The 15,532-nt window shown below is 42.6% G+C and overlaps 1 protein-coding gene across 1 annotated transcript; it reads right to left on the bottom strand.

Moving 5' to 3' along the window:
- Window positions 1-255: 255 nt before the first annotated feature.
- LOC145898693 (uncharacterized) lies at window positions 256-15,354 on the bottom strand. The gene is made up of 4 exons (XM_082987258.1): window positions 14,535-15,354; window positions 8,055-8,151; window positions 4,836-5,034; window positions 256-1,116 (listed from the first exon to the last, which is right to left on the bottom strand). The coding sequence occupies exons 1-4, from the start codon at window positions 15,319-15,321 to the stop codon at window positions 1,063-1,065; spliced, it is 1,137 nt and encodes a 378-aa protein (XP_082843384.1). The 5' UTR covers window positions 15,322-15,354; the 3' UTR covers window positions 256-1,062.
- Window positions 15,355-15,532: the final 178 nt, after the last annotated feature.

The following is a 15,532-nucleotide window of genomic DNA, read 5'->3' as shown; positions in this document are numbered from 1 at the left end:
TTTAAGTCTATATTCTGCCTACTTTGGGACGTTGTTGGTATGGTGGCGCATTATGAAAAACCGTCTGCAGTTTTGCTGAATATCCGACGTGTTAATTTGCAAGCGAAACTTCTTATTGAAACCTTCTCTCTGGTATTTGCAACCTGCACCCTTCGGCTCAAATGGCCGTAAATCTGTCCACTAAAAACTCCTGGTTTGCGATGTAAAAATCGAGAAGTTTCGTTTTCTTTGTTTGTTTTATTACCGTTTGAAGCCATGTTGACCCATATTTGTAAGCATCGAAAATTGTTAGCAAAGCAATATGTTGTCAGGGTGGGAACCCATCGCCAACTTGTTGTTAGCACGTCAAGCAAGTGCGATATAAATAACGTTTAAAACAAGAAACAAGAAAAGTAACAAGGCATCTGGTCAAGTGTAGTTTCTATTATAATTTACATTTGGTAACAGAGCATTTTATGAAGTGCTCCACGATAATGCTTGCAACTTTATTTCTGAATGACAGTCGGTTGATGTGAAGTCTGGGATGTTTTGTCATAGCGTTGTATTGTACCGTATGTATATGTTGAAGTGGTATTGTTGGGGATAAAATTACCAAACGTATCCAAGCAAAAAAAAGGTGTTAAAGAACTGCCATTAGGGTTCGTACAACCTTCTGAAAATAAGTTTCATGTTGTTTCAATTGGTGTTGATTGGTGTTTTAGGCTTATTAGCGGACTACGATTTGTTAGTTGTACACTACCATATGTGCCCAAATGTCAAACAAGAGGAACTGGTTCGAATATGAATAAAGCAATGAAAGCAGAGCGGCACGTCCTGCAGATTGACCCGCAATCCTACATTTCGGCACCCGAAACTGAACGTGTAATCATAAATAAAGCAACTGAATGCTTTGGGTTGCCCGCAAAGGTCCAACAAGCAATAAAGCAATGTCAATGCCTGGAGAAGTGGTCGATTTAACGAAGCTTATTTCGGCGGCTGAGCGTTGCAAAGAGATTTTTGTGCAGATTCTCGGCGTCGCAAACTTTACCATCTTGCGTCAAACATTCTTGCGTCTTCCTTCTTCTAACCAATCGTTTTGCATTCCGGTACCCAGCATACGAACTGGCCGTTGTTTCCCTGCCGAAACAAAATAATTGTGTTAACTTTGATTTCTGGAACCTCGTTTTGCTGCAAGGTTGTTGTCGTTGTCGGCCGAATTTACATAATCCCCAGCTTTTATGATGCCCTGATGCCAAGGATCGTGAGTTCAAACCTCACCGGGAGCTTGATCTTGTCAGGAAAATTAACGTTTATTTGGCTTTGTTGCAATGTCAGTGAACCTAATGTTTGATTGCACAGAACAATTGGCCAAACGTAATATTCTGTACACCACACTAATGAGATAATCAATCTGTCTATCTTTAATGTGATTTAAAAAATCGTACAATATTTATAATTAGGGAAAGCACGTTGCTTTTGTAAATTGCCTTTTAAGCTGGATTAAAAAGTGCTCTTTACATCCTGTTTGTCTCCTTGTACAACGAATCGTTCATGCGCAATTCCACCAAGTTAAAAAAAGGTTTGTTGTTACCGCTTGTTTTTCGATTTACGATGTGCAGCGTTGAGCAGTAAACATTTGACAGGTTGAAGCCAGGACAAATTTAACCTCTGAACCTTGTCTGCTGCGACAAACAATTCAAGTTGCAGAGGTACTAGGAAAGTTAAAGGTGAACTGCGTTGCGATCCGGATTGATAAACTCCGTGTGTTGAATGTGGATGTTTTTATTTCACAAACTAAGTCCATACTAAATATGTTTAAATTTGTTACTAATGTGCGTCGTATCACAATTGCGTGAAATTCATGTTTCAACTGGTAGGATCAAACTGAAACATTTACGAACAAAACGGAAACAACAACGTGTGGAAGGTGGAAGGGTTCGACAAACGGCTGCGATGCAAACAGGTTGCTCTGTTTCTCGTTTCTTAGCGCAAAAACCATGCTCTGAGGTGGTTAGTGATAAAGCAATTATAAAGTGGGTAATCTATGTATTTGTTGTGTTGGTGTTGGTGTTCCACCACATATATTTACAGGAGACTGGTGAGCATTTGCTACTTATGTTTAGTTGTCAAAACCTATGTGCACTATCTTGCATTAAGCCGAAACGCTTTTCCCTTTAAACGACACAGAACAGTGTGCGGCGTTGAGCCATGCAAGCAGTTGAGCAATAATTAACCGAAAGCGTTTGAAGTCTGGGACGTTTACGACGCAATCCTTTCAAACACAGCTTGCCGCAAACCCTGCAAATCATAAGTTGCGACCACGATCCGAATTTTCCGTTTAACGACTTTACTGCGGCCCGTGGATCGCGCTGGGAGTTCGAATGGGTCGCGTGCCGAATTTTCTTCTCGGCTTGGATGTCGCGCGCCGGGCGGAACCAAACTGTAAAGCTTATTCAAGCCTTTATGTAAAATTGAAATGTTTTAAATCAAGCCTTTTTTTGTCTCGATGTGATTACGGAACAAACAAAAGTTGAAGGAAAAACGGTATCGACACCTATTCTGCTTTAACGTCCCCAATATGAAATCAATCCAACCCAGCTTAACTCGGGGTAAATTCAGGCTTGTAGTCAACTGGTAATCAACTAAAACTAAACTATGTACAAGTATTTGTGACTTGGAACGACCGATTATTATTTGCACCGAACCTACGTCAGTATTGACCTTGAAGTACTCTTCTAAAGTGGGGTGAACTACTAGAGGATACTTTATTGGGGATGTAATTACATTATTTTGTTAGCCACGTTGTTTTGTTATCCGAAAAGCTCATTATTGTGCATTGGAGGCCCTTTGTTACAGTTAACGTCAGGATTTTCCTTGACATGTCCGGGATTTTGGTGTTTAAATCTACGCCAGGAAGAAATGACAAAATTTTTCTGTCCTGAATTTTGAAAATGGTTCGTCTTGTGGGCAGTGAAACTTAATATTTCGCGTAGTTGCGATGTTAGGGATTGCAGAAAAAGGTTCATCAGCGATACTTAAACAAAAACGTGACGCCTTAGCGTGTAATTTTTTCTGCCTTTGGATATGAATGACAAAAACATCCCAAACCACGTTGATCATTAAGACGCGACCAACAACATCAACACCTGAAACCGATATGTTTGTACATGGACACTTTAAGGCCCTTACGAGTGCCGCAAATCCAACAACAACAAGTTGTCTGTCGCCAGTGCTTCGAAAACACAATGGTGTTGATAACTGCACTGAAAAAGGCGACAACCAAAGGCACTGTTTTTGCACGTCACGATTCATTGTTTCTTATCGTTAAATCCAACGGTTCCTGTCAATTTGTTCAAATATTGTGATCACGACTGTGTCGAAAATTAGCTGCGATGAAAAATTTGGGTGGGGTTGCGGTGGTTGTGACCTTTCCAATCCTTTTGATGTCGCAAGGCGATGGGTGACATAAATACGTCGGGTCACGTTACAGATTTTTTTTTTATTCTGGAAAGTGGTTTTATGACGTAATAAAAACAACGTGTCATCTGCTGTTTGGTTAGATGTAAATGATGACATGAGTTAGTTCACCACTTAAGTGTTAACGAGATTCCAACCAGTGCCGTAGCCATCCCATTATTTCGGTGGGGCCAAATAGTTTTTGGGTATAAAGTAACTTCTTTCGGTTAAAACATCGCCCAACAAAAGAAAGATGAAATAGAGGTGCTTGGCGTCGACATATTTTGCTAAAACTTACGCCAGACATTGGACATTTGAAAAAAATCCAAACTTAAGCATCTTAAACTCGAACACTTGAAAGGAGCCATGCCCCCCTCGTGACTACGCCAGTGATTCACATTTTTTCTGTTTCGTTTTTTTTTCACGGCGTCCCCACCTAAACTATTGAATTTCTTTTCTTCTCGTACGTGGATAATATGACATTGTGTCCTAAAGGCATACTTTATCTGCAAGGAATGGACCAAACCCATATACACAATCCTTACTTGGTATTTATCACATTACTGTCGAACAATTTATTGCAATTGCGATTCTGGTAATTTTCGCAAACCCCAGAACGACAAACATAGGTTTAGTATTGAAGCCTCGGGTTGATAAACACGAAACCCATCCAACTTTCGATCCCCTTAACCACCAAGAACTGCTCAAAAAAGCCGACAGAGTTCAATGAACGATTGAAACACAAGGCTTCACAATGCATTCTTATCTTCTAATTTCCGTGCTAGTGTGTATCGCCACCTCTCACATCCTGCTCAATCCAAACTAACCAACAAACAGAACATTGTTTCAGGCAATTTGACGAGTGCCTTTACTGTGTACAGGACCTTGATAACCAAGACTGGCACCCACCTATTGTTTGGCCTCTTGTGCGGCTGCTTATTCATGTGGTTAATGCGCAGCGATAACGCTAAAACGGTATTGTGAATTTTTGTCAGAGATTCGGTTTGACCCATTACCGCAGTTTAACCCCTTACTATGATTAACCAACATGTTGCAATAATGAAGTTACTTTTGATAAGTTATCTCTGATTGTGGACACGGTTTTGGTAAGAGTGTTCTGGTGATTTTGATATCTTTGTCAACAGCATTGCAATTTGATCGCTTTCCTAATATCAGTGCTTATTTTTATGGCTTGTCATTTTCCATTGCATCTATTGGCTAGTTTGGTGGTTTTGGGACGGTTTACTTTACGGACAAATAATCATGGCGTATATATGTTTGTTTCTTGTACTTTAACTGCTTTGTTTTGAAAGTGCGTCAGGATGTCGTTGTGCATTCACAAGTAATGCTAATCACGAACTTTCGTGACATTCGTCTTATTCATATGAAAGTCAACTCACCTCCGTCTTTACTCTGCCTCTTATTTTCTTCGGTTTGCTGTAAATCTTCTTCTTCGCGCACTTCGAAAACTTCTTCATACATTTAAAATCATCCAAGTCGCATTTCTCCCGGCAATCTGGGGCCTTCTGGAAGAAACACGACCTGCATGTGGTGTGTTGACAGTTGCCCTGGCAACTGCGATGCTCGATGGACCGGGATCTGTGGACAAACAAAACATTCATTCATTCCGATATCTAACGTCGGAAAATACCAGCAAAAAACTTTGTTCTTTTATGTGATCCTATTTGAAGCTAGGAGACGTTTTTGTATAAATTGAATGCTTTGCTATATTGATTTGATATTTTTCTTTCACCTTTAAAAAAACAATGCATTTATCTGTGGGTGATCTCAGCAACATAGCCCCCAAGGGGTTATTTTTGCTTTTTTCAGACGCCACAATTCCAGGCCCTTCGCCTGACACTGGCGTTTGACAGAATCCCAACATGATATAGTGATCTTATCTCTACCCGGTAATCCCACTCTAACCCCGTTTCGCTGTGACCCCATGCGGCCACATGGGTGTATGGAACGTGCCGCACTGCTCGGAGTAGCAGAAGTCACAGGGGGCGGTGCTTAGAACCATAACACCTTCTCGTTTTACGCCTTAAGCTTTCCGGCAATGGTAGTTTTTTTTTCTTGGTCTTTTTTTCGTGGTTGGTCAACTCTGTTTCATTTTTACCGCACACCAAAATCCTATTTCCTTTCTTTATGCTTTTTGGCAAAAGAAGTATTTGAGTAATATTAAAGCGATAACAAAAGTTTATTATACTTTGCTTGTTAGTTATGCGTAGCTATGACAATTTTCCAACCTACAATTAAACTATGTTGAATATCAACGGTTAAAAACACGGGTTTTTAAACACTAATATCCCGCCGAACACAATGTGTGCCCGATGTCTGTTCTCATGTACTCGCAATCTTTAATTCACAACTTTCCGCAAAAGAAAAGGGAGCACTTTGTCAGACAGACAAACAAGAAGAAAGGCAAACACTCCAGAGCACCGTGTCTTGAATGCATGTCGTTGTATAGGTATTACACAAACTTGGCATTGTTTTGGGATTGACTCTGTACCAATAACTGTGCCGACACTGGCGCAGGGGCAAGGAAGTGTTTCTTTTCGATCCAAGTCTTAAGGCTGTACCAAGTTATGATCTTTATGGGAGTTTGGATAAATGAATAAATGACAAAAAAATATGAACTCATTTCAGCCGAATTACGTCTCCGATAGCCAACGGTTGTTGAGCTATCTTGTATTTACCGGGTTTTATAACTTCACTCTAGTTGTTACCAGGGCGTTGCACTCGCAATGCTCACGACCCAAACAGTCGATCGTTCCGCGATGAAAACACGTGGAAAATGTTACCTTTGATCTCATCAAGTTCGCACGCCGATGCAGAATCAACACTCATACCCAATTCATTTAAATGACATCAAGGCAACGTTTAAACTTGTTGATCTTCCCCGCATTCTATCGAGGACGAGGGTCCAAAATCCAACGACAAGGCTTGCCCTAATCGAACACTCAAACGCGCGCGCGCTTGATGGCTGTTTGACAGAAGTTTACGAATTGTCGGCGCGATCCAAAGGGCCGATGGCCGGGTGGGGGGCCTTGCTAGCTCTGAAGGGGTCTCCCATACCGCTTGTTGACCGAAAAAAGGCCGCTTGCGCGCGTCGCTTTTGATAGTGTGTTTGTTTTCGTCAGGATTCTCCAGCAAAACAATGGCAGTCGAGGTGAGGGTAAACTGAATCGCGTGCAACTTGTCGACAGGCCAGTGTCGGCCCTTTTGACCCCGCTGTTGGCCAATGATACGACCTGGGTGTTTGCGTTCCCCAAACAGGGCAATCCGAAAGGCGTTGAAACAGATTAATCTCTAATCAAACTTTTAAGCCTTGAATGCGCCGCCGAATCGGGCCCCGCCAAGCTGATCATACAATCCGACTTAAACCCTCAAGGAACACTGGTTTATGGAATTAAGCCCCCGCTGACAACCCCCATTCAGAGGCGGGTTTATCGTCATTCATAACCAGCGAATGAGAACAAGGGTGGATTGTATTACCCCCGGCTTCTGTGCGCGCGCTTTGGTCACGTGTTTGAGAAACTAACTATACTTGCGTAAATCGACGTAAATTTCCCGACCCATCTCTTCGAAAGATTATTATGAAACTTGACCAATAATGTTTTCGTCCAGCGATTTTTAATAATTTCTGTAGAGTTTATTGAATATTTAACTCAGAGCGTGTTGCTTGTGTTATTTTATTAAACCCGACCTATGAAATAATCGCATTGCTTACAGTAAACCATAAAGCACACGAATCGTGATGAATAAGAAACGGAAAATTGAATTTTTGTTTAATATATTGCCGAAATAGGCCAACAAGCACCTTTACCACTGTCGCTCACCACTTTTGAAAAGTTTTTAATTTTGTTTAGCGAATGTAAAATAAATTTGTTAAACTCGGTGGTGTGGAAGTTTGGCAAGAGGGAGGGGGGGCGCAATTGTTTTTAGAATACCCTTTAAGCGACCAATCAGTCACCAAATATCCTTAAAAAGTTGTTTATTTTGTTTACTGTCGAAGATATTTGTAACCTTTACCCTAATCAGTCGCGTGATTTTCCGTTGTTTGTGTCGGTGAAATGCAAATATGGAACCGCAAACCCATTTAACCCGATGTTATTCGAAACTTGGACCTCGCCCTAGCAAACAAACAGGCACTTAAAAATCGCATGGTTCCAATAGGAAGTATGCAAAGGAAAAGTGTACAATTCGGACTCGTTTGGCTTCTAACTTAATCAATACCGACCCTTAATCGATACTACCGAGAGCTGTAACCAAACAGGATCTCTGCTGCTCGCAATTCTGACGTAAAAACGAAAGCTTTTATATTTTCTGTTTTTCCCGACTCGCGGATGTTGTCAGAAAGTTTCACCCCAGCACGCGTAAACAAAATTCCGCCTTTGCAAACCGAACGGGCGCTACTCGAAACTCGTCCTCACCAACCCCCGGTGACTCATTTCAAAGCCTTTTACCAAGCTATTAAGCCAATAGGGTGACGATATACACCACTAAACTCTAGAGCGAATATACAAAATTGAGCAACGTCAACGGTTTCTTGGTGATTCATCTTCAGGCACCCGACCCGCTTAACTCGCTCGAGTTCGTTCACATTAAGAACTTACCTCGCGGAACAGATTGTCCTCTTCTTTAGTCCACGTCGGCCGGTGCAGAATGCCGGAGTGCACTCGGGTTTGCAACGTTTCGGTTTGGGCGGAGCAACTGAAAAAGATAAATTCTGGTTGTTTTTGTGTTTCAAAAAGGTCGACATATTTGTTTTCAATTTACATATACCGCTGAACGATTTTTCTTGTATGTTTGTTGTCTGGAAAGAGCGAGTTCTTTTGTGCCATATTTTGAATGAGTGTTTTTGTATGATATAACTTTAAAAAACAGGTAAATATATTTCTTTGTTTCGGGGAAGTAGGTAAAATTTCTAAAATGTTTTGTTAAAACTTTAACAGACATACGCAACCTATTGCAACCTTCGGGAAAATTTCTGATAATTAGCAATCCCATACATACAGTGCACTATTTTTGGATGCTGTTTGACGTTTTCAAGTGCGAAAATGTTAACGCCACTTGGTGTAAGTGACGAACGATCTCATACTATTTCTATACCTCTCGACTGGTGGGAAATATACCATCACCTCCCGCCCCTAGTTAATGGCAGCTTATGGTTAACGTCCCATTGAAGCCAGATACCGAGTTCCCCATAATCTCCCGCCCCGAGCGTATTACCCTAGGGTGGGGTCTCATGTGGGAATATTTGACGACCCTTCGTGATGGGGCACGTTTAGGGACCCTTCAATATGGGTGAGGTTGCTCCTGAAACAAACAAACCTACTAACTTGCTCGCCTCACGAAAAACTTCACGACCAACCCGCACAAGTCGCACGACTTCTAAACAAGGTCAAGAGCCCCACGTCGCCTGTACGCGGCCGCCTTCGACAAAGGAACTCCCTTCGGGCGATCCAAGCGCTCCACTCATCTCATCACGCCACATTTTCCGGGTCGCGTCAGGTAATTTTTGCGTCACAAAACCCGCTTGTTGTTTTGTATAATCCTTACAAACTCTTATTTATTTGTTGTCAAGTGGGTAAGTGCCTTTCCGCCCACAGGGGCCGAGCGGGCCCCCTTTCAAAGCCCGAAAAGGCCCCACGCGCGAAACAGCTACGCCCTCACCCCGGGGTTGCCCCTTCTGTATGCTTATCCATCAAACGTAGTCATATTGACGTAACGGTGGTTGGGACAGCTTCAACCTCCTGCAATGGGGCCCTGACCCGCACAGATGGTGGGCTGAACCCTTGAGCATTTTTGGCGTGCTTCGTGGGAACCTTACACAAAACATGAGCCTTGTTTTTGCGATGTATCCAGCGATAAAGTGCAATTTTGAGGTCTGTATGGTTTTGCGATGTGCCGCTGTGTAAACAGTTGGGCGTGCTAGAAACACCTTGTTAGTGTTTCATCGCGCAAGCACGTCTAAGGCCAAGGCGACGCCTTTTTAGGGTGTCGGAAAGTTGCCGTAACGAGGGAGGTGTTTTTTTGCATCGAATGTTTGAAAACCCTTTACCGCACCGAACGTAATTGATGAAGTTTAGAAGAAGTTGTGAAGAGCATTTATGTGTTTTGCAACTTTCACCGCAATTGTGAAAGCATCAAAAACCACACCATCTTTGGACGATGACCGCAAATATTACACCAGTCGTCAGCTCCAGGCGTAATTTTAGGAACGCAATTTTGAGAAACATACACAACTAAAACAAATAGGGAAATTTTATCGGAAATTTAATGTTTTTGTTGCTGCCAGGCATATTGTAACTTAATAATCTGTTCTTTTGCCAGAAGAACAGATTATTAAGTTTTAATGGAAATATTCGTAATAGTGCGTTGCGTTTTAACTGATGCCTTCGTGTGAGCGTCAAACAGGAACAGTTTTCAGGGTTTTCCATTTTCAATCGGTAGTGTGTGTATATTGTTGCGACCAACAATCGGAAAAAATGCCCTGGGCGGGTTTGTCTTCCTCGAAATTCATAAAAGGCGACAATGAACTGAGCAAACAAGCTATGAACGAACTATGACGGATGGCTGGAAGCGATCGAAAAACACTTGAATTAAGAACAACCGATCTTCACTTTCACACGGTTCCAGGATCGGGGGGAAGAAAATATGGCGCAACCGCGTCCTCTCTATTGGCGACGCAGCTGTTTTAGCGACTACGCGACACCACAAGTGTGTTGGTCGCCAGACAGCGAACTCTCGAGCGTGAGGCGTTTTTCTCATTTTTTGTTGAGACTCCGTTTCCAAATCATTACCTGTAGCCAGGTCGGGACAAAACCAAACCGCGATTGTCGGCGACAAATCTCGAAACCGCGATCACCGTTGCGCGTTTTCTCCTCCAATCACTACCGGATTCTGAGCCACGCAGCTGTGGTTACGTCATACCACGTACGTCGTGTTTTTCTCGGCCGAAAATTTCCGCGTTTTGACCATGTTTGCTTCCCGTCGTTATGCCAACGAACAATACACATTGTTACGTAACAAGAAATATTTCGATAAACTTCGGCATGAACCCTGGCGCACGGGAGTGTAAAGAAGTTGGTGGAGATGACAGAACTAAAATAACGTTAAGTCAATATCCCAACTTCTCTGTGCTTGTGGACGTAGTCGAAAAGACAGACAATACGCGCATTAAAGCCTACTCGAATTGAGTGTAAGTTAAAACATAAAGAGAAACGCATATAAACCACAGATCAGAAACCGCCGGTTTGACAAACGCGCGTTACCAAAACACAGCACGTGTCGTTCGTCCTATCAGCAAAAACCTCCACTGGTTTTTCCTTTGAAATCATGCGGAACCCTAACTGGAGATAAGCTCGACGTTTACCTTGTGTACACACCTTCTAACTGACGGCTCTGCTATTTTTAAAGTTTGGCCTCTCCCTGTGGATATTCAGTATTTGGACGTGTACGTCTATGTTTTGGTTTCAAATCCAATCACACTTTCTGCTTATATTTTGACCCAATTAGCGTTGACATTCATCACCACAATCCACACTTAATTTCCTATTTGTACTTGAGTGTAAACAAAATCAAAGCCGCGCCTGCAGAAATCTCATGGCGGTCGAGAGCGGTTTGAAATCGCAAGGTGATCTTACGATATATCTTGCGTTAAAGGCGGGTCACATGTAGACATGTGGGCGTAGCTTGTGTGTGTGTTGTCAAATGCAAATGTACGTCAACATAAAAGTTGTGTATGCTGCTTGATTTTTGACTCTGCATTTCCATAGACGATTAAATTCAATTAAGTGGATTTGTGTGGACGGTCATTCTGTGTCATATGAAACTAAAGGATCACACAGCGACGTATAGCTATGGCCCCTCCCAAATTTATTCGCTAAAGATATGTAAGTTTGGGTTTTTCGAATACGCGGCAGTTATATGTGGCTTTTATTTTTTGAATAGTTTTCCATAAACTACACCCATCCATTTTCTGCTTTATTGGGAGGGATTTAAAACCAAAAACTATTTCAATTTAAACCGCAAAAATATTTGCCCCCACGAAATATTTCGGGCTGCACTGTTCCCACATATTAAACATAGGAAAAGAACGTTCCGTTGTAAAATCTATACCACGGCAGTCGTACGTTTGTGAATTGGATAATTATGTTTACATATTAAGGTTACTCCCAGAAATCAGTTACGACAAAACTTTTATCGAAGATCCCAAGACCTGTGTGAGCGCACACACCGCTGTCAGTGGAAGGTGTGTTTTTAAAACGTCAACCCAGTCAAAGAGAATTAAATTAAAACAGTTTTTGTTCAAGCTAAAACCAAAAATGGACTTTTCCTTGGTTTGCTTTCCCGGAACATGAAACTCATATCGCCTTCGTGCCCCGTGAGAGAAACAATATGTCGGTCTCATGGAGACCACATGAAATTATAGGTGGAATCCAGCCTTTAACAGACATCCCTTGGTTTCAAAGCAAACAATGGCGTTCATGGCCCCCTTTTTCTATCCATGCCCCCACCCTCCTAAACTGGTATGGCCCCTGGTGTGCCGCACCGACTATACGCCCTCATCGTAGGGCCTGCATCGCCTTATCATGTCATCAAAAATACCACGTGACCGAAATACTCGCCATCAGCATTACGCAGCAGATCGACAACAGTAAATATAACCTCGACACAAACATGTCGTTCCAGTCAGCCAGCAAGCCGGTATCGAACAGTAAACGCGACAGGAGCGTCACATCACACCGCCTATTTGTTTGCACAGCAGTGTCCACGCTAGTAACCATCCACAGTATCCGCTGCCAATGATAAGACACCTGAAACACTGTGATCATTAACGCATTAATCAAGCGGGTCCGTGTGATCCTGTCTGGCGACTTCCGAATAGAGATTCCGACTTCGTTGGTCAAACGCGCGTCATAGGCAGGTATGGCGGTGTAACTCTGTATATCTGATCTCACGTTAAAGCGCCCCGGGTTTGCGAACAAACAAATCAGCGGCAAATTAATCAACTGTCACCGAAAGCCAAGCTAGAGGCTGAGAAGTTTAACCAACAACACTCGTGTCTACCGACTCACTTTGCTGTAAACTTTAATTCTAGGTATAATTTTGAAGGAAAAAAAATACGTGATTTGGTAAATTTTATGTTGGTGAATTTTGCGGTGAGAAATATTTTGTCAGTCTTGTTTTAAATTTGTTTTTGTTTTCTGAGAGAACTACGTCTCCAAGCAATAAAGGTGTAACTAAGTTTGGTCGTCATTGTTATAATTCTCATTAAATTAGTAATTAGAAAAACCAAAATGAATTTTAGACAAAAACTGAAATAGTGAAAATGTTGTTAGATCACAATGATTATACTTCTGACACATTACGTGAACGTTATAGTGAGTTGGTTGGTTTATGTTTTTATACCAAACCATTCTTGTTACAGCGAAACCATGTGGTCACGTGCAACAATACAGCAATGTGTGCGGAGGTTGGAGTCATTTCCTACTGTGATTTACGCAACCACACGGGAGAGCAATTAAAATAAATCAATACGTTGATACAGGAACATTGTTAACATGATGGCGCATGATTCATAACTACCGCTACCGACTCGAAATTCCCTCACAGGAAATCGGCGAAACGTTTTGACGAGAATGCAAACTTCGCGTTAATTAAAAACTGTGATTTAGCCCCACACAAACATGAGTGACGTAATGCATTAACGGCCTTGTGTCAAGTGAACATTAATGATTATTTACGCGATGTAAGTTTTTTACAAGCTAGTCATCACCATGTGTGTACAGCGAACCGCCGCATCCTTAGCATACCATCGCCATCATCAGCACCAAGCACCTGCCTGATTTTCCCCTACCGGCTCTTGATCGTCGTTCAACAGTCCTCCCCTCCTTTCCAATTAATCGACCGCCATTGTCTCAACGGGCGCAGTGACGTAACTGTGTAAACTTTACAGAAAACAGAGGGACCCGTTCCGTAGCATGAGAGGTGACTCGAGCGATCCGACTAATTATTGTTCGATTTCGAGAGCGCATTAATCGACAAGCCGTATCGATTTAAAGAGAACCCCGGTCACATTGACAGCTGCTTGTACCCCGTGATTGATCTTCCGGTTAAGGACCCTGCAGCGCCTGCAGTTAACCGCTCAAAAGTCACTTGACTCGAGGCAAACAATTCCGTACACAATACAGCGTAACTATAAACAATGTGGGCGATGTACAACCTTTAGTTTTTTACCAACGCTCAAACTCTATCTGGAGCCACGATGTCGTTGCTTGTGACGTCACTTCTGGTCCTCTTACAACGACCCCTGTAGTCTGGTGCGGCGTTGAATAATTAAAAGCAGCGCAAGGCCCTGTTTGTTGAGCTTCGGGTTTCGTTTGCAGACCGCTTATCCACTTGAAACTCCGCCGCCATCGGGTCTTTCTAGTGACAACTTCCCGCCTTTGCTGCGACTGGACACTCGTATTGTAAATAGACTGAAAGCTTGTCGTACACGGAGAGTAACATGCGACCCTGGGGATGGACAGCAGAGTGGCATTCGTCTCTACTGGCGAATTGGCCACGCCTACTGGTTTAAGTGCAAACTGAGTGTTTAAAGATGGGTGTAGGTTGTGTACAAGGAATATTTTGTCCGCGGTTGTTGTAATTCTGCTGGTCCAGCACAAGCGACAGCGCCAACCATTGGAAATTGGAATTTAAAGTTTGTGGACGGTATTTATAAACTAGTGCGGTTAACCTGCTTCAAAAAAAATACATAAATTTCACAAATCAAATACATGTTTTTTTATAAAAATGGAACGATCTCACTGAAAACAGATGTTTGGACTTTGATTCAATCCCAGGATTTACGTCTTTCGTTTGTTTTTGTCAGTGATTCCAAACTTACTGTACACAACTACTTATACTCTTTTTTTGCTTAGTGCAGTAGCTGAAACGCCACGCAGTGTGATATGGAAATAAAATTCCTAAAGCCCCAAGTTAGCCTGCGCCGCGATCCAGTATTTCGGAACCTCTAGATCATACCCTTGCTAATACAGCCGCTCTGTGTTGAACTTTGCATATTGAAACAACAAGTAGTCACTCACCTTTTGTGCATACTCCTTTACTGTCCTCTGGAGTGTTCCTGGTCGTCACAATGCGTTCGTCCGTCGGCCAAAGCGTTTCGACGTTGCACTTCAACCCACGGTCGCATTTCCCGAAATGAAGGTGAGTTCCCCCGCACTCCTCGCCCTCCACTTTGGCGCATTGCTTGCAGCAGTTGCAGTAACCGTAAACCAGACCTCCTCTGCAGTTGTTTAAGTCAGTCTTTGGGCACGGGAGAAGCGCACAACTGCTCGGGCAGTTCGGTTCACTTGTACTGACAGTCTCCTCAAAGCTGGCGTTGGTCGGTCGGGTCATTCCTGTTGTGCCGGTTGGAACCTTTTTAGTTTTTTTCGGCTTCTTGCTCTTTTTCCCGCGATTTCGTTCTTTTTTTTTACCTTTTCCTCTTTTCGGACCCCGGTGCCCTCTCCTGGATGTTGGTTCATCCGAAGGAAGATTGATTGAAGGTTTACCAGGAGGAATGGATGTTGGTTCATCCGAAGGAAGATTGATGGAACGTTTACCAGGAGGAATGGTTGTTGAGTCATCCGATGTACGATCATCATCGATGGAAAGATGAGGAATATTGTTCCTTTGGTGCCGGGGAGACGTTTCTCTTCCTAGATCGAAGATTGGAGAAAGACTTTCGGAGGAAGGAGTCGCGACCTCCTCCTCTTTGTTGTCGCATCCTGAATTCATGGATGGATCGCAGTCGATTTCCACGTCAAATTCGTCAGCTCTCGAAAGCGCGAGAACGACAAAAACAAATGAGAAGGTTTGAAGGAGTTGCATTGTTTCTTCGTTCAGTTCTGCAAATGTTTTACGTAAATCTAAAAACGTAAGACGTAAGTTAGAAAAATATGACGTTTTGTTGTTAACCCGAAGAATTTACATCAACTAAACCTAATAGTGAAGCCGCAAATTCGATTTCACACCGATCTGTGAATGTCACGAACCTTTAATCGTATAATTCTCTATAGCCGATGCGATTTTAACCTCTCTG

Source organism: Ascidia mentula, chromosome 4 (assembly GCF_947561715.1).
Source record: "Ascidia mentula chromosome 4, kaAscMent1.1, whole genome shotgun sequence".
NCBI classification, from domain to species: domain Eukaryota; kingdom Metazoa; phylum Chordata; class Ascidiacea; order Phlebobranchia; family Ascidiidae; genus Ascidia; species Ascidia mentula.
Note: the sequence above shows the minus strand (reverse complement) of the source record. Positions and strands in the feature narration are given on the sequence as shown.

Bases quoted from the DNA above. Each gene is read 5' to 3' on its own strand.
- LOC145898693 (XM_082987258.1), bottom strand. From the start codon at position 15,321: ATGCAACTCCTTCAAACCTTCTCATTTGTTTTTGTCGTTCTCGCGCTT. The intron at 5,035-8,054 runs GTAAGTTCTTAA...GTTTGTCCACAG, and splicing joins AGGACAATCTGTTCCGCGAG to ATCCCGGTCCATCGAGCATC. The intron at 1,117-4,835 runs GTGAGTTGACTT...TTGTTTCGGCAG, and splicing joins GAGGCAGAGTAAAGACGGAG to GGAAACAACGGCCAGTTCGT.